Source organism: Lithobates pipiens, unplaced genomic scaffold (genome assembly GCF_037356315.1).
Source record: "Lithobates pipiens isolate NorthernLeopardFrog02 unplaced genomic scaffold, aLitPip1_a1.2 Scaffold_28, whole genome shotgun sequence".
Taxonomy (NCBI): Eukaryota; Metazoa; Chordata; class Amphibia; order Anura; family Ranidae; genus Lithobates; species Lithobates pipiens.
Genome location: NW_027507789.1, coordinates 108,338,606 through 108,364,483, shown reverse-complemented (window position 1 = coordinate 108,364,483; position 25,878 = coordinate 108,338,606). Strand labels below are relative to the sequence as shown.

The window sequence follows — 25,878 nt, the reverse complement described above, 5'->3', positions numbered from 1 at the left end:
CCATCCTCTCTTCATGTGTCCCCTCCAGCGAACCACCCTGATGTATTTTGCAAAAGTTGCACTTGTCCGTGTCAGTGCCTGCAGCTAAGGAAGCTGGGGGTAGTGAGAGCAATATTTTTATAGACATTGCATCTCCACAGGTCTACTTCACTGCTTTAATACTCTAACCCAAGGATAATATGCAACATCTATCAAGGTCATGTAGTTTAGGAATGCTCTGTTTGCACATATATTTGGTTCTTATGTACAGTGTCTCCATTTCCTTTTGCTGCCATTCTACTATTCATACACAACCTCCACCAATGGGTATTTTGCTGCATATATGTGCAAATTATAAATAAACTTGATTACTTGCATTCGTTCACTGGTCCATCCATTATAATTTGTGCTTTTCTGTGAAGCATTCCCACTGGAGGTTCATATGCTGATGCTCTGCATCTTAATACTGCTGTGTTTGTTCAGGTGGCTCCTGAAACAAGAATATACTATGTAGGTGCTATAGGTTATGTAAGCATCCCAGACTCCAGGGAAGCTAATGATAAATGTTTCCATTTGTTTAGTTTGATATGCATATTGATAGCAGAAAATATAACAAGCTTAGAGTATAATTATGGGAATCCTTCTGCCATGCTAAAGAAGAGGAGTGAATAAAAAAAATATTGAAGCATCTATTTTATGAGCAGCATAACCAAAATGTTCTATTTGGTGGCTTAGTAAAAGATTTCACAATATTTAAAAAAAATGAATCTTCAGATTTTTAAAACTAATAAAAAACCCAACTGTAATGGTTTCATATTCTTCCATATGCTTTTCTTATATCAATTCACTAACATTTTAAAGCAAAATTACACCCATTACAACGTCATTTGTGCCTCCAATGGAAACTATTTTGAATGTAAAAACCTAAACTTTTTCTGTTAACAATAATTGTTTTGATCTTCTTTTTGTATAGATCTCAGATAAGAGTGATCGAGTTGTAGAGTGTCAGCTGCAAACCTACAATGGAAAGATGGTTACATTCAAGTTCGATCTAGATGGAGACAATCCGGAGGATATTGCAGCAGTCATGGTAAGTGGTGCATTGTGATATTTTTGGTGAAAACTGATTTGAAATGAGGCATGTGAAACTATTCTGGCTTGCACTCATTAATGTTATGCAAATATGATTGTTATTAAGCTTATTCCGTAAGGCAGAGAGCAAAGTACGGTAACCCAAAGTAATCAGCCAGAATTTACCTTTCTTGGATCAGCTTAAGTAACCCAGGAATTGGGTTTATTGTTATGAGATTATGCACATCACCTTTGTTTTTTTTACTGTCTTATTAATTAAGCCTGCAAGTTTGCACTGCTGTCATCCTGTGGTAGCTCTGTAAAGATATGGTGCAGGTCTTCAAAAGCATAGATGTAGTACAGGTTGCTATCTCTCTGCTACTGTCACCAATACCCTAATTGGGACTTAGGATGGGGTGGTGGGGGGGGGGGGGGGGGGCATTGGTTATTTGGGGGCAGGGAGGATCCCTCTAGTTTCTCCTCCTACACCACAATTCCTGCATGACAGTGATAATAATGGGGGATTTTAACTACCTGGAAATTGACCAGAGTAATGGCACTGCAGGAACAGTTCAAGGGCACAAATTTATAACCCTATTAAAAGACAAATTTATGATACAATTCATAGAGGCTCCGACGAGGAATGATGCTGCACTGGACCTGGTGTTCTCAGACCATGCAGAGCTTATTACTAAATGTTCATATAAAAGAACATCAGGGTAGCAGTGACCATAACATGATTTAATTTAATCAGGTGGTGTACTGAAGAAAACCCCCTCCTCACAGTGGAAGCCAAATGCAGGCTCAGCACGAGTAATATTGAAGAAATGGATTCTGGACAGCCGCACTCCGATAAAAGCCTATATTGTAAAGAATAGTCAATGTTCATGTGATAACAAAAGCAGGACAATTAGCTGACACGTTTCACAACATCATTGTTGCTTAGTCATAGCTCAGTCGTAGCTATGACTAAGCAACAATGATGATGTGAAACATGTCAGTTTTTATCGGAGCCGCACTTTTATTGGAGTGCGGCTGTCCATAATCCATTTCTTCAATATGATTTAATTTAATGTTAGCTGTAAACAACAAGCACATATTGAAAAGATAAAAAAATTTACTGTAAAGCCTCGCACACACAATCAGATTTTCGGATGACCGAACATCCGTTTTTTGTTGCATGCTAGTCTCATGTCAAAAGTGAAGAGGTTACTCACCATATGAAAATTCTTGTATGACAGAATTAAACTTCAGAAGTGATGAAATGTGTTGACTTTTTCATGTATTCTTTCGTTTCTGAACGTGCGTAGTGTTCCACTTCTGATTTTTTTCGTACCAAAACCATACTAATTAAATGAAAATCGGACGTTGAGTTCACATGCGACAACAGTTTTATAGCCTGCACATCCAGCTTTTGTCTGATGAAAAAATGTAATCGGCTTTTGAAAGCACCATACTAACAATCCAAAAACCAGTAGATCGTTCGGCGGGCTAAATTTTATTACCGATCTTTGGATCGTGTGTACAGGCCCTAAGAGATCAAATTTTCCAAGGATATGGGGGTCCTCTCCAAGACTTAGACTGGGAGAGAATATTGGCATCATTGAACACGGAACAGAAATGGGAATTCTTCAAAAAGACTGTATGTGAACACACTGCAAAATATATTACATTTGTCATATATGGCAAGGTCAAAAAGTTTAAAAGGCTAAAAGTAAAACTATGTGGCCCACGGCCAAAGTAAAAGAAAAAACATAAATAATAAGAAAAGAGCTTTTAAAAAACATAAGAATGATGGAACACTATTATTGTTTAAATGTTACAAAGAATATAACACAATATGTACAATGGAAATCAAGGGCACAAACATTCAAAAAGAACAACAGATTGCAGAAGATAATAGGACAACCCCCCAAAACATTCTTCAAATATAAATTAATAGTAAAAAGGCCAGGTCTGAGCATGTAGGCCCTTTACAAAATAATCTAGAGTGGGTGACTGGGGACAAAGAGAAGGTAAATCTATTAAATACATGGGGGAGCTCCTGACCATAATTGGGGTGGTACTGACAAAGACCCAATGATCCACAATGGCTAAAAATGTACAGGCAGTCCCCATGTTGCAAACAATATAGGGTCTGTAGGTTTGTTCTTAATTTGAATTTGTATGTAAGTTGGATCAGGTACATTTTAAGTGTAGTTCCAGTCAAAAATGTTTTTTTACATTTTTTGCATAGCATAGGGAAGGGTTAACACCCCTGTAAGATTTGTTTTGCTGTCTGTGCCCTCGTTCAGAAGATGTCACCCCACTTTCTGTTCCTGTGACAGTCGGATTTTGAAAAAGTTGGGTTGTGAAAACAAAAATTTGTCATAAACCTTCAGCAGAGACACCTTTTTCCCATGATAACTCTTACAGGAGTGATTTCCCTTCCTAGGGGTAGATTTCTTCTCATTTCCTGTTGTCTACCAAACCCAGACCAGATAACATACACCTACAGATCCTAAAAGAATTAAGCTCTGTAATTTCAAAGCATTGTTTCAACATTTTTGGTGGACTCTTTACTGAAGAGTTTAATAAAAGACCACATACATGAGTTCTTGCTGGAAAAAAAAATATTTTAAGCAACAGACAGCATGGGTTCATGAAAGACAGAATTTTTCAGACAAATCTGATTTATTTTTATAAGGAAGGAAGTAAAACCTTATATAGAGGGGTGGCTGTGGGCGTGGTACACTTGGATTTTGCAAAAGCGTTGACACAATTCCCGACATGCGGCTAATGTGTAAAGTAAAGTCTACATGCTTAGAAAAAACAGTTTGTAATTGGATAGAAACCTGGCTAAGAGGTCATATTCAGTAGTGGTTAATGCTTCATACTCTGGTCATACTCTGGTTTAGGGTTGTTAGTGGTGTACCCCAAGGTTCAGTGTTTGTTGGGACCCTTACTTTTTAATACATTTTAAATGATATAGGGTCTGGGATTAAAAGTACCATTTTAGTCTTTGCAGATGACACCAAGCTATGCAGTGGAATACCATCCTTACAGGATGTCTCCAATTTACAAGCCAACCTAAATGCACGGTTTAATTGGGCAACTATGTGGCCAATTAGGTTTAATCTTGGGGGCTAAGAATATGCATGCATCATACATACTAGTACAACTGGGGGAATCAATGGTGCAGAAGGATCTGGGTATTCTGGTAGGTCATAAATGTAATAATAGCATGCAATGTCAAGCTACGGTTTCCAAAGCAAGCAAAATCATTTCTTCTATTAAGAGAGATATGGAATCCAGAGAGAGAGATATAATTTTGCCCCTGTACAAATAATTAGTAAGACCCATCTGGAATATGCAGTTCAGTTTTGGGCATCGGTTCACAAAAAAGGATATCGGGGAACTGGAGAAAGTGCAAAGAAGAGCAACCAAAGAGATAAGAGGCATGGAGGAGTTCAGCTATGAGGAACGATTAGAGGAACAAAATTTATTCACTCTTGAGAAGAAGAGATTAGGGGGGACAAGACCAACATGTATAAATACATATGTGGTCCATACAGTGAACTTGGTTTTGGGCTATTCATTTTAAGCATCAAAGAGGACAAGAGGTCACACTTTACATCTGGAGGAAAAGAGATTAATCTCCAAATATGAAAAGGTTTCTTTACAGTAAGAGCTGTGAAAATGTAGAATAGACTCTCTCAACAGCTGGTTCTGTCCTAAAAAAAGGCCTGGACTCTTTACTAACCAGATACAACTGGATACTAACATTTATAGTTAAAGATGATCCGGGAAATGTACCTTTTGGGGGATCAGGAAGGAATGTTTCCCCTGCTGGAGCACACTGGATCATGCTTTGCTGGTTATTTTTGCCTTCTTCTGGATAAACTGTGGGTATTGGATTGTGTAAATAGGATTATATATTTTTTCCCCCTTTTTATTGGTTGAACTAGAGGAACTTGTGTCTTTTTTCAACCAGACTAACTATACTATGTAACTATATTACTAACTAAGCACCGGTAAAAGAGATGTGAAATGTGTCAGCTATTTATCTGTGACTGCGTATGCTGTTTGTACTGCTTTCCATTCAGTAAAGACATCAACTTGGAGTGCGGCTACCCGGATCTTTTTTTTTTGTTTGCTTGTATCTTGCATACAGAGCCAGCACCCACCTAGTGCAGGGGAGGTGAATTTTTTGGACTGCCACCTGGTGCGGTATATCACCTATAACTATGTAACTATTTATGCACTGTATGCTTACGGAGTTAGCCATATGTGTTCATTATAAATGCAGGCTCTGCTTTTTGCTTAGTAGTGCTGAACAGCACTATGTCTTTCTGACCTTCTTTATCAACGCAGTAGTTGTGTTTGACAAAATTCTTATTTTTCCTAGGTGAACAATGAGTTTATTATGCAGTCAGAAAGAGAAAGCTTTACCAACAGGATTAAGGACATCATCCACCGTGTGGAGGCTTTGCTAAAGAAAGATGCTAGTGGAGACAGAGAAGATGAGGCGGATGGTTTAGTTACTGTGGAAAGCACGTTTCCTCCCAATTTTCAGGTTTGTAGCATAGATCTTCATGATCCTACATTAAAGATAGAGACAAATTAAAGGGCAGTTATCAACGGAAAGGTCAGAACCTTTGTTAGTTTGTATTGTTGTTTGTGTCTCTGCTGGGCTGTTTGCTATGATTCCCATTGTGGCTGCCAGAACAGTAAATAAGGTGTCTGTCTACAACAGGAGCACAATGGCAAATCTCATTGTTCTTCGGAGTGCTAATGTGTTTCTGTTGGGGTGCTTAACCCCAATTACTAATTCCTTAAATTAGCATAAACTGCTTTCTTGTAGCAACAAAATTTTTGGATGCTATTTCCAACAACTCCAAGGCCATTTTTAAGTTTTACTATAGAAATACATGTGGTACAATATGATTGGTTGTTAAGATATACGTTGATGTAATTAACATAAAAAATGTTTGCCCAGGGTCCAATCAATATTAAAGACGGCCCTGCATGCAGCCCCAGACCATGACACTCCCACCACCAATGCAAGGCAATTCTTATTATTTTATATCAGCTGACAGCTGATGATGCATCAGTTGTTAAGGACATGGTGGCCGGCTTCCCAGGCCTCTCCTTAGCAACCAGCTATATACAGTGTAAAAAAAAATTGTAAATCACAGTAAAAACACTGTAAAAACACAGTACTTGAATTTTGGTTGCGGGTCCTTTGAAGTCTATTACATGCAAAACTATGCATTTTGGAAGAAAAAGAAGTCCCCGACCCTTTCCAAAAACGCACATGCACAAAATTGCATTGATGTGAACATGTCCCATAGGAACCCATGTTAAAATAATTCCCTGCATTTCTGCAAAATGCTAAATGCATCAACAAATGGATTAGTGTGAACCGAGCCTTAGTGCAGACTTCTGGGAAAAACAGTAAGCCAATCACACAAGCAGAAAATATCATTTCTGGGGAGCGTTCTGTACACCATCTGTGTGCAAAACACCTCCAGGTAGCCAAATTGTATTGCACTTTACAGAAAATTACAGTGCTGCAGATTGTAAAGGAAAGGTCATTTTAATAACACTCAATTAAAATGTATATGCTATATAGGTAAATAATTTTTTTGCTATTTTTTTTCCACGACAGTAGACTTACCCTTTAAGTGATACTTACTTAAAGTGGGGTACCCCCTAACAAAAAAAAAATTAAAAGTCAGCAGCTACAAATACTGTCGCTGCTGACTTAATAATCGGACACTTACCTGTCCCAGGGTCCAGCGATGTGGGGGAACGAAGCCCCCCCTCATTCCCCGCTCCGCTCGCGGCACCATCATGCATACTGTAGGCACCTGGCTGTGGCTTCAGGGCGCCGTGATACGCCGTACAGTCACCTGGGACACGTGACAGGTCCCAGGTGACTGTGCGGCGCTAGGGGAAGTGATGTCCCTAGCCTGGGCAAGGAAGAAGGCAGACTATGAGGGACCCCCTAGCAACAGGTATTTAGAGGTGAGTAAAAAAAAAAAAATTCCAATTTTTTTTTAAAGAATTTTAAACAACTTTTTATTTTTTGGTGGCAACACCACTTTAATAATTTAGTAAAACAGATCACCTCTTATATGGCCTTTTCTGTGTGTTCTGAGTGAAGACACAAAGGGAAATTTTGCAATTGTAGATAAATATAAGAAATTGGCAGGTGTCTCAGCCCAAGAGTAGCTTTCAAGTTTGGGTGGAATTGGTCTCTTAGTACTAGAGAATGTTGCAATACACCAATGAAACTGACATTACCACATATTATTATTTGAACAGACTGATCCTCAACTTCAAGAATTATCCCGTTCCTTCTCCTGCTCATCTCTCAGTGGTAAGCAAAGTTTCCAAATAGACCCCTTGTGTCTTCCATCTGCACAGGCATCTTTCTCTATGACAAGAGCATTATTCATTTTATTGCCACCTGAAAAAACAATCACTGGCTTAGGCCGGGTTCACACTGGTAGGATACGACTGCGACTTTGAGATAGTCTGACTTGTCCTTTGACCAATCAAAACAAACCTAGTGTGACATAAATTCCTTTTACTGCTGCTGTAATCACCATGTCGGATGTCACAAGTCGAATGGTTAGGACAAGGATCCAACTTTGATCCGACTTCAATGATATTCAATAGGCTGAAGTAGGACCAAAGTCGGATCAAAATAGTGCAGGAACCTTTTTCAAAGTCAGACCAACTTGTGTCGGACCAGTTAAGCGGCTCTTTTAGGGAATCGGCAACGTGCTTCCAATGTCGGAGTGTTTGTCGTACCAGTGTAAACCCAGCCTTACACTGCTGCGACAAACGCTCCGACTTTGGGAGCTTATGACGTTTGCAAATTAATGTTTCCCTGTGAGAGCCGTTTTAACTGGTCTGACACAAGTCGGTCTGACTTTGAAGATGCTCCGTGCACTATTTCGATCCGACTTTGATTCTACTTCAGCCCATTAAATATCACTGAAGTTGGATCGAAGGGTCTGGTATGTTCTTGGAGGGGGAACTCATGTTTTTTTTTTTTGGTGTGGAGTTTCCCTAAAGATTCATACCAGACACAAAGTGCCTGCCATTGTCGGGATCAAAGTCGGAGCCCCGTTCTTTGACATTGGATTTCAAGTCGCAGGGCAAAGTCGGATCCACAGTCGTAAGTCGTACGAATGTTGTGTCGTACCAGTGTGAACCGGGCCTATGGGCTGTTGTAAATGTGAAACCATTTACTTTATTAAAGAGGGTCTTAAAAAAACACTGTTCCCAAGTATGGCTTCACACTCATATTCAGCCTGATAAATAAGGCAAACAAAGGCAAGCATACCTTGCAATAATAGTGTTTGTTTTATACACAGAGTTATGTAGAAAAGTGTCTTAACTGATGTCTAGTCCCTTTTTTCCACAGAAAAAGGAATAGCATCTTGTACAATATTATTATCAACCTAGACAGTCAAAGGAAAAAGAAAGCAGCAGGGCTTGGTGGGGGACATTATGAATGAAGAAAGGCAAATCTCTTACCGTGTTGCCCTAAGTGATAGATCTGACCATCTATAGACACTAACGCCTGATTCACACCTAGGCATTTTTAGTGCTTTTTGCATTTTGCAGATTTGCACTACAGTCCATCTACCGTGGTTTCCTATGGAACACGTTCTGTAGTACAAATCTGCAAAATGCAAAAAGCACAAAAAATGCCTAGGGGTGAATCCAGCCTAAGGCTCCATTCATACCTAAGCGTTTGGAATCACGGGCGGAATCATAGCAATTCTACCCACGATTCCAAATCGCGGCAAAACGTGGAACGCGTTTGTGATGCCATTACTTCTTAATAGCACCCCAATTTCGCAGTGATTTTGTTTGCGTGATTTTGCTGCAAATTGTCACGCGGCAATAAAGGCAAAATCGTTCTGCGGTTGCAGTCCCATTAAGGCTGGATTCACACCTATACATTTTTAGTGCTTTTTGCATTTTGCAGATTTGCACTACAGAACGTGTTCCATAGGAAACTATGGTAAATGGACTGTAGTGCAAATCTGCAAAATGCAAAAAGCACTAAAAATGCCTAGGTGTGAATCTAGCCCAAGAAGTAATGGCATAGCAAATGCATTCCACGTTTTAACACAAAATGAAATCACGGGCGATTCCGCCCATGATTCCAAACGCCTAGGTGTGAATAGAGCTTAAGACAAAATCTTTCCTACAAGCTAAGAGGTTGCTGCTTGCCACTATTTTTTCTACGTGTGTATGCCTTCAAACCTGATGATTTTTTACATCAAGTGTCATTTGATTTTAAATGAACGCTGCTATCCTAAGCTGCTAATCCTAAAATGATAAGCCCCATATACATTGTGGGTGTATCTGAACTTCAGAAAGGCATTCAGTAGATACCCCCTTTCAAAACGGACTAATTTAAAACTCTAGCCACCCCATTATTTTCTTTCAACAGAAACCTTGCAATGGGGGTTATTTACGAATGGCAAATCCACTTTGCACTACAAGTGCACACTACAAAGTGCACTTGAAATTGCACTGAAAGTGCACTTGAAGAGAAGTCGCTGTAAATCTGAGAGGTAGATCTGAAATGAGTGGAAGCTCTGCTGATTTTATTATCCAATCACATGCAAGATAAAATGCTGTTTTTTATTTTCCTTGCATGTCCCCCTAGGATCTACAGCGACTTTACTTCCAAGTGCTCTTTCAGTGCAATTTCAAGTGCACTTTGCACTTGTAGTTTGCACTTGTAGTGCAAAGTGGATTCGCCTTTCGTAAATAACCCCCAATGTGTTTCCAGTAACATTACATTTATTTATAATTTGCGTGCAAAGCTACTTGAGAGTTAGGCCACAAAGTTTCCAATTTGTACTGACCTAATACTCACAGAGGTGAGTTCTTTCTGCAAAAGTGCAATTTCTTTAAATATTGATTTGACAAAAAAGGCCAGGGACAGGGTCATCCATTTTCCCTGCCAGCATATCTTAGATTGTAAGCTGTATTCCTCCTGTATTGAATTGTATCAAGACTGTACTCTGCCCTAATGTTGTAAAGCACTGTGCAAATTGTTGGCGCTATATAAATCTTATATAATAATAATAATAATCCATCTATGGATACCAGTGTTGGTCTTCCATATTCAAGGAATCTTCCTATTGCTGTTGTACAGGGTATTAGAAAGCAGTGTTATAAATATACAAATATAAATGTATGTTCTTACACAGCTGCATTCATAAGCATTTCATCATTGTTTTTTTTTATCTCCCTGGATTTCAGCTTTAAAGCTTATATATAATGTATATGTATATATAGAATGCAAGGCAAAACCAAACCAAGCTTATCCTACTGCCACCCCATTCTAAGCCTATTCTATCTGCCCTGTAAAAGGAAAGATAGCTATACTTACCTAATCTGAAGTTGCACTGATCCGGTCACATGATCAGGTCCCAGCACTGGCTTCACTGTAGAGGAAAGGCAGTGAAAACGGCTGCAGAGCCTGGGCTATGACATCACGTATAGGCTTACTATGGGTCATACATTGTCGGATGTCCCTACTCTACACTGAAGCCGGCGCTGGAAGCTGGTCATGTGACTGGGCCTGAGCGACTTCAGAAAAGGCAAGTATAGGCATCTTTCCTCTTACAGGGTAGATAGAATAGGCCTAGGATGGAAGTGGGAGTAGGATGAGCTTAGTTAGGTTTTGACTTGCCTTCCAAGTTCTAAGTCCTCTGTTTTTTACTGTTTATTATTTACTGTCTGTGTCCTTAAGTATTTTCTTCAGTTTATATTTATATTTTAAGATTTGACCTCTACGAGTCCAAGCAAAGGAACTGTCTCCCCTAGCCTCTTCAGTCAGGGTAGCCCCATATTGGACAATGAAGTATTTGCAGCTGCACCTGTTATAAGTGTTCCAGATCTTCGACACAAATCCATTCTGCCATCCATGACCATAGGTACGCTGTATTTTATCGTATTTGCTGTACAAAATGTGCTCAAGTGGAAATGACAAATGTTATTAGTTATCCAGAACTAAGGGTCTGCAATGCCTTATCCTATCAATTTATTCTTAAAGTGCAATATGCAGTTAGGCCTCATTCAGACGGGTGTACTTAACCACTTCAATACCGGGCACTTAAACACCTTCCTGCCCAGACCAATTTTGAGCTTTCAGCGCTGTCGCACTTTGAATGACAATTGCGTGGTCATGCTACACTGTACCCAAATGAAATTTTTATCATTTTTTTCCCACAAATAGAGCTTTCTTTTGGTGGTATTTGATCACCTCTACGGTTTTTATTTTTTGCTAAACAAATAAAAAAATACTGAAAATTTTGAAAAAAAAAATGTTTTTTTTTGTTTCAGTTTCAAAACTTTGCAAATAAGTAAGTTTTCTCCTTCACTGATGGGCACTGATGGGGTTACACTGATGGGCAATGATAAGGCGGCACTGATGGGCACCGATGAGGTGGCACCAATGAAGTGGCACTGATGAGGTGGCATTGATGGACACCGATATGTGGCACTGATAGGCGGCACTGATGGGTGGCACTGATGGGCGACACAGATGGGCACTGATAGGTGGCACACATTGGCACGGATTGGCATGGATGGGCATGGATAAGTGGCACAGGTGGGCATGGGTTAGGCGGCACAGGTGGGCATGGGTAGGCGGCACAGGTGGGCATGGGTAGGCACTGATAGGCGGCACAGATGGGAACTGATAGGCGGTATTGTATTATAATATATTGTACTAATGGATGCCAATCAGTGCCAATCAATAATGCATGCCAATCAGTGATGCCCATTGTGGGCACTGATTGGCATCCATTATGGGCACTGATTGGCATCCATTGTGGCACTGACTAGAATCCCTGGTGGTCTAGGGTGGCATACCTTGTCCTTGGCATCCCTGGTGGTCTGGTGGCGTCCCTGGTGGTCCAGTGTGGGCATCCTCGGGGGGGCTGTGCTGATAATCGATCAGCACAGACCCCCCCTGTCAGAGGAGCAGCCGATCGGCTCTCCTCTACTCGCGTCTGACAGATGCGAGTGAGGAAAAGCTGATCACTGGCTTTTCCTATTTACACTGTGATCAGCCGTGATTGGACACTCTTTACCGAGATCGTAGTTGCCGGGTGTCAGACTGACACCCCGCAACAACGATCGCCGCGATGCACGCCCCCGGGGGCGCGCAGCAGCTCATAATCCTGATCACGTCATATGACGTCCGGTCAGGATTATGCAACCACTTTGCCGCCGTCTATTTGCTATAGGGCGGGCGGCAAGTGGTTAAGCACTAGATACAGCTGTCAGATTGGGAGCAACAGCTTTTCCCCTGCAGCCACTGCATCCCATTTGACATGCATGGGACTGCCTGCATGAGAATGCACAGAACAACTTTGCTTCCTCATGCAAGCAAACAAAGTCCTCGCACAGGCATATGCTTAAAGGGGTTGTAAAGGTAAATGTTTTTTCACCTTAATGCATTCTATGCATTAAGGTGAAAAAACATCTGACAGTGCCAGCGCCCCCAGCCCCCCTGTTTTACTTACCTGACTCCTCGAAAGTCCCACGCTCGCCCCCGACGTCCTCTTCGCCACTCAGCCTGGCCGCTGATTGGCTGGAGTGGATGGATTGAAAGCAGTGCAGCTATTGACTCGCGCTGCTGTCAATCACATCCAATGATGCAGCGCGCCGGGGGCGGGGCCGTGTGATACAGCGAGTGGCTATAGCTGCTGGCTGTATCACGGGAGCGCGCATGAACGTGAGAAGTACCTGCGGGAGGAGGCCGAGACAGCCACTGAGGGACCCCAGAAGACCAGTTTTGGGGCCATTCTGTGCAAAACGAGCTGCACAGTGGAGGTAACATGTTTGTTATTTTTAAAAAAAAAAAAAAATACCCTTACAATCCCTTTAAGTACTCCTGTGTGAAAAATACCTTATAGGTAAAGCATTTTCTTGACTTAGCTTCCAGCATGCCATAACACTCAGTGCCTTTTATGAAGATTTTACACACAAATAGGCCAGTCTTACTGGGGAACCAATTTTTCTATTTAATTCACCAAACCAGACTTTTTTTGGCCTGTTAAGTGTCGAATTGCACACGGTTTAAATTAAATAAAGACAGCTGAACAGATTATTTATATTTTAAAAATATATAAATAAATATGCAAACAGCAGGATCCAGATTTTGGCTCAAATAATCATTTCTGCTCTGTTGAAAAAAAATCTATTTCAGCTTCCTTCTAAGCAGATTTAATAACTGATCAATAATTAACAGAGTGGCTGATTTCCTGAAAGAATTGAGAATCTTTACTCAATAAGCTGAATTCATTTTTACTGCTGTTGGCTAGGCATGTAAAAAACGAATTCCTGTTTCTTAAGGGAAATACTTTTTGGTGAGCTCTCCCTTTAGAAAATCACAGTACTTTGGGAATCCTGCAATATTATACATTAGTTTTAAATAAAATAAAACTGATTCAAAACCATTATAGTTTCCCTTTAAGACACAGGAAACACCCAACCATTTTTCCTGTAATGCTGCATACACACGACCGGACTTTCCAGCAGAGTAGGTCCAAAGGGATTAGTCCGTCGGACAATCCGATCGTGTGTGGACTAGTCTGATCCTTTTTTGAAAAATAAATCAGACGGACCTAGAAATAGAACATGTTTCAAATCTATCTGACGAACTCAATTTGAACAGACTAAAATCGGGAAAAACTTTTGTCTATGTGCTGGTCCGACAGACCAAATACGACGCAAGGGAAGCTATTGGCTACCGGCTATTGAACTTCCTTGTTTAGTCCCGTTTATGTCATCACGTTCAAAACTAACGAACTTACAAACCGACTTAGTCCCTTCATGTCTGGCCAAGTCAGTTCGTCCGAAAGTCCATCGAAACTCCGCCGAAAGTCCGTTGGATGAACCGTCGGACCTAGTCTGCCAGAAAGTCCGGTTGTGTGTACGCGGCATAACAAATTAGGCTTCAGGTTATTGTATTCATAGTATTGAAAGATGATTACCAATTGGTTTGGCTTAATGTTTGATTTTTTAAAATCTTATATAGTTTATATATTACACCCATGGCAATATATATATATTATATATATTACATAGAGAACATTTGCATAGCAAATGTATACACACAGAGGGTTAAAGGTACCTGTGCTATAAAAAATAATTGTAGACAGATAATGTTGAAGTTTGAAGTGTGCGAGCATTAAATGTAGCTCTACCCTTGCAGGAGCCACTTCGTATATTTGCTTTTCTGTTCTCCCTCAACACTGGAAACAGCTCTGAGATGGAAGGCAGCAGAGCTTCACGTATTATCTGGAGCAACTGCACTTGCAAAGTGAACAGTATATTTGCCTTTAGTAAATAAACCACAACATGTTCACCAGGCTGTAGAAGAATAGAATGGAGTTCTATGCTGGTAAATTAGTAAACCCGGTAATCCACAAAATCAGCAATAAATAATGGTATTAGAAAACAGTGATAATCAATACTCCAATATTTTCTCTGTAAAAAAGGGTGCTATACCGCACTAAAATTATCTAAACATGAAATGAAAACCAAAGACTGCAGCGATAAAAGCAAGTGATATAGAACAAGGTAACATATGGATTCAGTGGCGGACTAAGTGGGGGGGCGGGCCGCCCCGGGTGCCACACACTGGGGGGGTGTCAGGCCAGTGCCCCCCCTCCACAACGAAAGAGGGGACAGCGCCGTGCCACGGGTTCGCAGCCCACACAGAGAGAACCCGAGGCACTGGCAGTGGGCGGCATTGCAGGGGGGGGGGGTGCGAGCAGCACTCGAGTGGAGAGTGACATCTGCCGGCTCAGTGATCTGGGACCCGGCGCAATAATCCCCTTCTCTCTGTGGTCGCGTCGCGCTGCCTTTCTGATCAGTCTCGGGCAGCGGCTGTCACTCACAGCCGAGCAGAGTGAAGCCGCCTCCCCCTCCTCCATGCACAGCACTGTGTAGACAAGGAGGGGGAGGTGGCTTCACTCTGCTTGGCTGTGAGTGACAGCCGCTGCCCGAGACTGATCAGAACGGCACGACGTGAGTCACGTGACCACAGAGAGAAGGGGATTATTGCGCCGGGTCCCGGATCACTGAGCCGACAGGTGACACTCCACTCGGGTGCTGCTCGCACCTCCCCCCTGCAATGCCGCTGCCTTGGGCTCGAGGTACACTATGGGTCCTTAGGGGAGGCTGTGCACTGTAGGGGGGTTCTTTACTGTGGTGGGTTCTGCACTGTAGGGGGGTCTGCACTGTAGGGGGGTCTGCACTGTAGGGTGGTCCTGCACTGTAGGGGGGTCTGCACTGTAGGGGGGTCCTGCACTGTAGGGGGTCCTGCACTGTAGAAGGGGTCCTGCACTGTAGGGGGGTCCTGCACTGTAGGGGGGGTCCTGCACTGTAGAAGTGGTCCTGCACTGTAGGAGGGGTCCTGCACTATAGGGGGGGGTCTGTACTGTAGGGGAAGATTCGGCACTGTAGGGGGTCTGTACTGTAGGTGAGGATTCTGTACTGTAGGGGAGTCTGTACTGTAGGGGGGTCTGCGCTGTAGGGGGAGGGGTCTGTACTGTAGGAGGGTCTGCACTGTAGGGGGGGTCTGTACTGTAGGTGGGTCTACACTGTAGATGGGGGTCTGTATGGTAGGGAGGGTGGTCTGCACTGTAGGGGGTCTGTGTAACATGCAGAGGGTCCAGAGCTGTGAGGGGCTGTGTAATGTAAAGGGGTACAGAGGTGCAGGGTGCTGTGTAATGTAAAGGGGTCCAGAGGTACAAGGGCTGTGTAATGTAAAGGGGTCCAGAGGTTCAGGGTGCTGTGTAATGTAAAGGGATCCATAGGTACAAGGGCTGTGTAATGTAAAGGGGTCAGATAAATCACATAAATAATCAGTATTAAAGAAAATAAACCAACACACCCCCAAATTAGTTGTAATGAATGAACAGAAAAAAACAACAAAAAAGAGTATTGAGTTAAAGAAAAAAAGAAAAAAATCCCAGAAAAAAAGTCCAAAGAGCAGTGTTGATTCTTCCAAAGTGAAAATATGGAGTTAACACCCACAATGTTCTGTGTTAAAGAAAATCCAAACAATCCTCCACCAGTGAGAAGAGGGGCCGCTTACCAAAATTATAGATCTCAGTGTCAATGAGATCAACAGGGCAAAAGCACAGAAGTTCTGGATGAACCGTCACAGGAGTCACACAGCCTTTATCTCTGATACAAAGCCTCCAGACAAGGAACGAGGGTATTGTGGATCATATAGAAAATCAGAAAGGCACTCGCATAGCGTAAAACCTCTTAGTTTAATGAAATTAAAAAATAAACAGTATTGCACTCACATGTACACAGAAGAATACGATCGTATAATAAGAAAAACGAGCCGGTCCGGGACTCGTATGCCGCCCGCACTTCCTAGCTGGGCGTAGAACGCGGAGACGTCAGAACGCCAACCTCCCAAAGGAGCGGCCCCTCTTCTCACTGGTGGAGGATTGTTTGGATTTTCTTTAACACAGAACATTGTGGGTGTTAACTCCATATTTTCACTTTGGAAGAATCAACACTGCTCTTTGGACATTTTTTCTGGGATTTTTTTCTTTTTTTCTTTAACTCAATACTGTTTTTTGTTGGTTTTTTCTGTTCATTCATTACAACTAATTTGGGGGTGTGTTGGTTTATTTTCTTTAATACTGATTATTTATGTGATTTATATATAAGGGGTATGCAATTTATGCTAATCATATTATGGGCACTGATTTAAAAACAATTTTTTTGTCACTTATATGGTGAAAAGATTATTCACTGATATAATTCAATTATGTGTATCCCTTTTTGTCACTAATATTTTTTTCTTGTGATTATTGATGAATCTTTGTGATTAGATTCATTTTTTCTGTTTAGAGTTTTTTTAGCGCAGCTCACTTTTTTCACATATTTAGTGCATTATGGGGCGTTCCATGGCACTCGAATTTCCCACAAATGCCCCATAATATTCTATGTTCGGCGAACGGGCGGACACCGGTGTTCGAGGCGTTCCTACGTTCGATTCGAACCTCAAGCACATCCCTACTCCTTAAGCATTAACCTTTTCAACTAAGAGATACATTGTGGCTGGTATACTTGAGGAGTAAAGCATGTTCCCTTTAAGTTAAGTGAATGAGGTGAATCTGCGTAGCTAGGCTGACTTCAATCATCCAAGCATACTTAAGCAAAAAAAAAATGTTTTCCCTTGCAAGTGACCAGGTATTTTTTTTTTGCAAAGTTAGTTTTCACTGTGTTTACCAAGGTAAGTGAAAACTCCCTTGCGATGGGAAATTTACTATGCAATATGGACATGCTTTACTGTAAATCAGACACAGTGTTTATCACTTGATCTACATTTTTTAGCATTAGTATTGTAATAATTTGCTGGTCTTAAATGTGATATTGCATACTTCTGAGTGATAGATAAGTTTAGTGTCACCATGTTCCTTGATATTCTTTATTTTAACTTCTATTTTTGGTCTGTTTCTCAGGTTCTCCAGTGGCTGCAAGTAGAACGTGGCCGTCTTTTGAAACTACATCTAATCCTGCTGTACCATTTTCAACAAGCTTTTCCATGCCATCTTCCCACACCTTCCCACCTGCAGCTTTCAGTTCAGCGCATAGCGGTAGCTACCTCTCCTCCCTGCCACCACATATGATGCCTTCATCTTCAGTAGGACATGTGAACCCTCCAAATACATTGCTTCCCAGCATGATGACTCCTCCTGTTAATCATGGGAATACCTTGCAACAAATGATGCAAAATGGGATGGTACCACAAAATATGAATAGTGGTTTGGTTTCTAATGTCCCACCAGCTACCCAGTGGTCTCCAACCACACCCATGTTTTCTTTGGCTAATGTCTTATCTTTGGCTATGAGCATGGCTCAGACTTTGTTACCAGTGGCATCAACAGCTACCACACAGCCTCAAGGAATCCCTCATGGAGGAACTATCTTTTCCCAGCCAATGTCTGGACATGCTCAGCCCCCTCTGATGTATCCAACAAGTTATTCTCAACCTCAAAGTCCAGTCAAGGACTTTCAAGGACAGTGCCCTTATCTATATCCTGGATCAACCAATAGCAGCGGAATGTTTCTTCAAAATATACCGGGGCAAACTTTTTCTAATATGAGAGACACTTTCTCTCAGGCCTTTGTGAACCCAGATTCAGTACCAGACAGCAGAATGTTCCCTCACCAAGTGCCACCTACCAACATACCAGGATACCCTATGAAGCTTCCCCAACAGATGGAAATTCCATCTTCTCCTGGCCTTGTGACGAACTTACCAGAACTGCAGCCAGGTATAGGAAGCTTCAGTGAGACATCTTCAGCTCCAACTGGAAATCAGAGTTTGGAAACTACTGGATGTGTGGTGGGACAGACCATGAACCAATCTGTAAGCATAAGCTTTTAATATGTGAGGTGGTATCAGACATTATTTCTGGACCCATGTCTTGCAGTCGTGTGATAAATAGGTTCAGTTCCAGGCAGGTACTCTAAACAAATCAATCCTTAGTTTAGGATGGAGGCCGCAAAACAAAATAAAGTTTAACTTTTCTTAAACTTTATTTTAATGCGAACCATCTTGCTTTAAGTATTTTTTACAAAATTTTATACAGGCACACTTACTTTTGACTTCTACACATGTACAAAGTCCAGCTAATACAAATTAAAAATTAACTGTGTGGGCTTATTTGGATAAAATTGGATGGCTAGGGGATTCCCACCCAAAAGCCAATTATAGTTCACACAGTCTGTAAATGGAATTCTTTGGACCAAAATCATAAATTAAGACAATATTTTTTAATCTACTGAAAACTGCTCCTGCATCTATCCCAAAATGTACACAGTAAAAAAAGCCTTTGCAGAAAATTGCTTTTGAGAGCCCTTACCAGGTTCCTTGCATTGTTCTTACTTATATATGGCAGGTTGTGTGTGTGTGTGGGAACTTGTGGAGTCGTTCAGTATGGTGGTTATACACTGGACTTTAGTGGTTGATGAGTGTTATTTTTAAGTATCCATAAATGCATTTATCCCTTTGGGGATCTGAGAACAATATGTAGATATATTTTGGAGCTTGCCAGAACTGAACCTTTGTTTATAACAAAACTGTTTTTCTGTGTATAGTACTGCTGTGTTTGATTTCACATTCAGAGGTTGGTGTTATTCATTAGGTACAGACTTGAAGTAGGAATCATTGTTGTAGATGGAGGCAAATACTGCTTCACTATGGCTGTCTTTTATTGGCAGTAATGTTACAATAAGCAGACAGTAGAACCGTTGAAACATAGTTCAGAGTTGACTACTGCTTCCTTCCTTACGTTATGATAGACATTTTGCTTAGATATGATGTTAAATAGCTATGCGCATGACTGAGCCTTGCGACTAACTGACAATCCTAAAAGGGATTCTCTGCTACTAATCAAATGATCCTATATGGTACATACGATAACTATATATTATGCCAAGCCTTAACTAAAATATTTACTTTAAAGCTGGCTTGGTGCAGGTTGCATGGTTTATATCTGCATTCTTGCTTCATTAATTAAGGGCAATATATATCAAGAGTAAGCAAATGTAGGCACATCATGCCCATCTTTGCCTGCATTTGCTAGCATTCGCTGACCACTTGCCCTGCAGATTCATGGTATTTAGAATATGCATCTGGGCTGGTTGCAGTGGCAAAGGATTTTATGGCTAAAGGTTTAATTTGTGAGCATCATGTTGAATTAATGAGCGTTGGGAAGTGAAGATGCAGAAGCAATTTGCCTTTCTTATGTTGAGAAGGTCAACAACAGGATTAGACCGTATAAATGAAATCTGGTAAATACAGCAAATGTTGCTGGGACCTAGATTTTCCCCCAAAGACAAAGAGATCCAGAGGTTTGGGGAATAGGACCAAACCTGGTAAATCTGCTGGTAAATCAGATCAGCAAATGCACTTTATTATTTACATCTTTGCATGAGCTGATGGGTGAATGCTCTTGATAAATACGCTGCTTTGGGAGTCAGGGATGCGTTGCAGTATTTTTAAAATACGTACATTTTTTTTTTTGTAGAATTGCTTTAAATATACATAGTTGTAAGTGTGTGAAAGTAAACCAATGCCATTCAAAAAGCATTGTTCTACTGGTTTAAGTGAATTGATCATATTATAGCATATGAATAAAGATATGGAGCCCTGTGTGTCAGGGGTTCATATACAGCATTTATACACAGTACAGTATGAATTATATTTATGCTAAACCAACCAAGGTAAAATTTGGAGTATACCTGAGCAATGGGACTCCTTCAGTCCTTTGTGACAGATGCAGTCAAGTTCATTCCATAGACAGTTTGCTTTCATAGACAGTTTCCTTTGCAGATTTGGCAGTCCTGACTGCCTGCCAAATCTGTGCACGGATGGCAGTTTGAGACACTTCACCCCCCTGATCCACAAGTCCAAAACAACCCCCAAACAACTTGAGCACACATCACACAGGGTCCTGCAATACAATTGTTGTTCAGATTATGGCTCTAGAAGTATAGCCAAACACCAGGGGCCCAGGAGACATGGGGGTCTGGGTCATCTGACACATGTCTCACGGATGGGGGGGGGGTCCTCTCTCACGGCCAAGAAAGTGGTTTCTTTGCCTAACCACCACCAGCTCATAGGCTGATCATGCTTTCACTAGTTACTCATAAATGCTCCATCCCCCAGATATTGGCTGTGCATTATGATTCACACTTTTATGCCCCGTACAAACTAGTGGAATTTCCGTCGGAAAAATCTTGGATGGTTTTTTCAACGGAATTCCACTCAAGCTTGGCTTGCATACACACAGTCACACAAAAGTTCTCTGAACTTTTGACCGTCAAGAACGTGGTGACGTACAACACTACGACAGGCCGAGAAAATTAAGTTCAATGCTTCCGAGCATGCGTCGAATTGTTTCCAATCATGTGTAGGAATTTTGCGGGTCGGTATTGCTACAGACGATCAGAATTTCCATTCGAAAAATTGAGAACCTGCTCTCAATCTTTTGCTGGCAGGAATTCCGCCAGAAAAGGTCTAATGGAGCATACACATGATCAAAATATCCGACCAAAAGCTCCATTGGACTTTTTCTGGTGGGATTTCCGATCGTGTACGGGCTTTAGTCTCTTACATCACACAACATGGAGGCTGCTTGTTGCACTGAATCTCTTTATTTTAAGTAAGTGAAAACAGTCCACAACAGTGGCATCAATGCAAATTCATATGTTTTATAAGCAGTATCCAAATAGCCCATACAGATGATAACAGTCCTCTATTAGGGAAGCTCTTCAATAAATTCAAGCAAGGTGATATTGTGTCTTCTGCTCAATTCCTATGCTAGGGTCACAGTTCTCAGTTCCTGACTAGGCCTCTATCCAAAGGGGAAAGCCAACAACAGCTCTCCTGCTACATTCTGAATCATTTTCAGGACCACCAGTACACTGTAGCTAACCCATCCCATTCCTAACTATGGAGAATACCTCACTCTCCAACTAAACAGGTTGTACAGTTAAAGGGGAAGGGACATCCTACAAGGCCTACAGAGAATATAAAGCCCAGTATATGGTTATAGTTTCACAGGTACAGTCATGGGCAAAAATATTGGCACCTCTGCATTTCTGTCAGATAATGCACCACTTCACCCAGAGAATTGTTGCAATTACAAATGTTTAGGTATTTTTCATGTTTGTTTAATTTGTTTGTATTGGTATGACACAAAAAAAGTGAAAAAAAGCAACTAACTCTGACACATTCCACACAAAATTCCAAAAATGGAGTGGACAAAATTATTGGCACCTTCTCAAAATTGTAAGAAATAATTGCATTCCAAGTTTGTGATGCTCCTGTGATTTGTAATTAAACTCACCTGTAATAATTAACAGGTGCTGACAATATAGATATAATATCAATATCAATATCACACCGGCAACCAGTTTAAATGGTGAAAAATTTACTCAACCTTTCTGTTATGTGTCTCTATGTGCCACACGGAGCATGGAGAAGAGAAAGAGCAGCAAATAATTGTCAGAGGATTTGAGAACAAAAATTGTGGAAAACATTGACAATCTCAAAGTTACGAGGCCATCTCCAGAGATCTTGACCACTTGACAGCAGTTGAGCAAATGAACCCTTCCAATCTGAGAGACATGGAGCAGTTGGTGGAGAAGAGTGGTCCAAGATTCCAGTAAAGAGGTGTAATTGATGGTTACAGGAAGCGATTGATTTCAGTTATTTTTTCCAAGGTGTGTGTTACCAAATATTAAATTGAGGTTGCCAATAATTTTGTCCAGTCAATTTTTGGAGTTCTCTACTTGTTTGTGCAATACCAATACAAACAAAAGAAATAAACATGTGAATGCCTAAACATTTGTAATTGCAACAATTTTCTGGACCAAGTGGTGCATTATCTGACAGAAATGCAGCGATGCCAGTATTTTTGTCCATGACTGTATGCCTCTTGTTTCCTGAGCAACATTATTAAATTTTTTGTTTGTTTTTTAACTAAAAGGCATATGTTAGAGAAGTGATGTGTGTATGTTCTTTTGTGTTTTGTATTGTTTATTTTTTTTAAATTTTTTATTTGGCACATAAAAATGTAATCAAGCACACATGTTATGTAATGTGTGCTCTTAGTTTTATAAAGCTTTTTGTAAAAAAATGTTATAAAAATGTAATTAAAAATGAAAAAGAAATTATTGACATAAGGAGGGACATAACTCTGGGAGCTGTGGTAGGTAGGCAGAGGACAAATAACTAGTTGCCCATAAGGCCTCTAGGTTCCCTTCAGCTGATTTTTTTCCCCAAATTACTGATTTACCATGCCTTCTTCTGTATTGTGTTACTGTGGAGACGGACATATTTTTAGAGATGCAAGAGGGACAATACACATACCATCTCAGCTCAGAAGCTACCATTTACAGTCTTTTTGAACGTGCTGCCTCATCCAAGGCAGGTGAGCGGCAGGGTTTACCTATTTAAAACCTTTCAACACCTCCTCTCAGCAGATAAAAGGCTAAAAATAACATCCAATCCAGACACAAGATCTAGTAGTCGGTATCATCCTGCAGAAACAACACCAAAAATGCAAGAAGGAAAACATTCCAGTTATACTGATAGGGCACTATAACTTCTTATAGATGCATGACTATCATAATTCTTTTACCAGGAAACCAGTGGGACAGCCCGTCCATAAGGGGCTCAGGGACGCCGCCCCCCTAATCCATGTGCCCGGCCCCTAATCTACATGCAGGGTGCCAGACGCATGGATTTCAATGGGTTTTTTTTTTTTTAAGCACATGATCAGAGCCTGAGGCTCTAATTGGCTTTAAAAAAGAGTGGGATCAGGGCGCAGAGCACTGTGCCATGAGCACACCCAGTTGTGTGACAATAGCAAATTAATATTCGCTATTGTCTTCCTGATTCTCCTCCCAGCCAATCCGGAAGCACGTCTTAAGACCTGATTGGCTGAGAGGAGAATTGATTGTATTGCCTGCCAAGGAGGAAGGCATCGAGGAGGAGGAAGAGCTGCTCACGACCTAGATGGGGTAAGTGTGGAGCTGGTGGGCTGACGAATGAGCGACGGGGGGTTTGTCCTTTGACTGATCGACCGACCAAATGGGGGGGGTGGCAGACAGTTTGTTTGCCGCCCCCCAAAACATGGAGCATCAGCCGCCACTGCCGAAAACTTTGTACTCTCTTCACAGGCTAATCCACATTAGTATACTCAAACCGGGATGTTTCTTAATTTGCCATGGAGGGGCCACAACTATATATAGATTTATTCCGTGTGTGGGCTGCAGCAGACTTTTTTCTTCAAAAATTCAGACGGACCTAGAAATAGAACATGTTTTAAATCTTTCTGATGGAATCAATTTCTATCGGAAAAATAGTTTGTCTGAGTGCTGGTCCGATGGACCAAATATCACGCAAGGGCAGCTATTTGCTACTGGCTATTGAAATTCCTTTTCTAGTCCCGTTGTACATCATCGCGTTAGAAACAAACGGACTTTGATGTGATCGTGTGTGAGCAAGTCCATTCGGTTGGAACTTCATCGGAACTCCGTCAGAAAGACCTTCGGAGTTTATTCTGATGGAAAGTTGTGTGTACCCAGCATTACAAGAGCTTTTTTGGTGCTATTTAAAATGTGATGTCCAAATGATTGGATTATGCAAAAGAACTTTACTTATAAGAACAAATTATCTTTACAAAGAGAGAATCAAATAGATTTTTCCTTTAAAAATGGCACATCAATTGTTCCCAGCCATGGCCTTCAGTGCACTCTCTTCAGCTATTATATGGAGTATTAATCATGGCACCATAAATGTGCCCAATATCACTGCCCTGGAAGTGCTAACAAAACTCCCAGGAGGACATGTCCAAAGGCAACGGCTCCTCCATTTGTGCGTAAAATACTTAATTGTCTACCATGTATTCCATTCAGGTACAGAGATGCTTTCACCAGAGTCTGTGAGATATATACTTTATAAGAAGCCAATGGATGACTAACATGCCTGCCATCTATCTTGAACTCAAACCTGTAGAATCCAATAGGTGTTTTAGTTCCACATAGCTAAAATATTGTAAGCTGGTCTTGGTTGGTTACAATGGGTTATGGTGTGCCATTGTAATTAAAGTAGCCCTAAAATAAAATTTTTAAAGATGCAGCATTTTTTTACTGTAATTTTTTTTTAATTCACTTGCTAGAAAATTTGGCTACTCCAGAAGTGTCAATTCTCCGGCACAACCACGCTCTCGCATACCCTAGCCCTCTCCTCTTCTGGTAGTACATAATTACTGCCTTGTTGGCCAAGGTCCTCCATCAACCCCATTCCAAACAAGGGGGATTGGTTTGCTATGTACCAGCACTCACCAGACGATCTCATTGATCCCAATCTGCCACTGTATTCACACTTTCTTGAGCCGGTCTCTCACTGTCTATGTGTGATGCAATTTGATCCACTATCCCTGCGAATGGGGATTGATATTGCTCAACTGAGCAAACCTTTGATTGATTTTTCACACACATCATAGACAGAGGATATGTTCACCCGCTCCCCTGAGTTTAGGCACATCGGCTTTGTATGTGCTACATTTTAAATGATTCAATAGCAACGTTGTTATTGCGGTGTCAGGTGGAGGTTTATTATTTATTTATTTTTTTCTGTTGTAAATGACTTTTTGAGTCCAATAAACATAATCCTTTCCGATAGCATACTGCCTGGGGTCACAATATACTGACCATCTGGAAACTCTTCTCAATTTTCTTTGCATATTTTGGTTCTTCGGTATGGTGATTCACACTTATATATGTGGAATGAGAGATGCAATATAAGTCCTCTGGGGATTCCCCTAAATTAGGGTGTCACCCAACTCCTCTTACACCCTCCATCACCCCTCCCTTCACCTCTCTACATAACTATTTATATAGTTGCCAGGGCAGGAGTGGAGGGGAATACATTAGAGTGTTACTTGAGTGGCGGCTGGTGGAAAAAAAATTTGGGGGGGTGGCAAACAGTATGCCGACCAGTGCCCTGAAAGGGGTCAGGCGCATGAATAGGGGGTGGTCACGGTATGGTTTGGTATGCATGAAGCTATCCCTTACCATATGGGGGGATGGCGAGTAGAGAGGGGGCAGTGCCCCTAATGGACAGGCCACCAATGGTGACAGCTAACACAATAGGGAGAGGATTCTGCCATTCCTATGCACTTTCCCTATTGCCAGAATGTGCTATATTTTGTGATAGCAATGCAAGGACTTTTGTCAATG

The 25,878-nt window shown here is 41.3% G+C and overlaps 1 protein-coding gene across 1 annotated transcript in view; it reads left to right on the top strand.

Moving 5' to 3' along the window:
* The window catches only part of WNK4 (WNK lysine deficient protein kinase 4), a 348,601-nt gene that overhangs the window by 271,238 nt on the left and 51,485 nt on the right, over window positions 1-25,878 (top strand). The window contains exons 11-15 of the mRNA XM_077459518.1: window positions 953-1,069; window positions 5,438-5,605; window positions 7,360-7,414; window positions 10,857-11,009; window positions 17,580-18,490. Coding sequence (XP_077315644.1) covers window positions 953-1,069; window positions 5,438-5,605; window positions 7,360-7,414; window positions 10,857-11,009; window positions 17,580-18,490 — 1,404 coding nt within the window. The remainder of the gene's footprint in view (window positions 1-952; window positions 1,070-5,437; window positions 5,606-7,359; window positions 7,415-10,856; window positions 11,010-17,579; window positions 18,491-25,878) is intronic.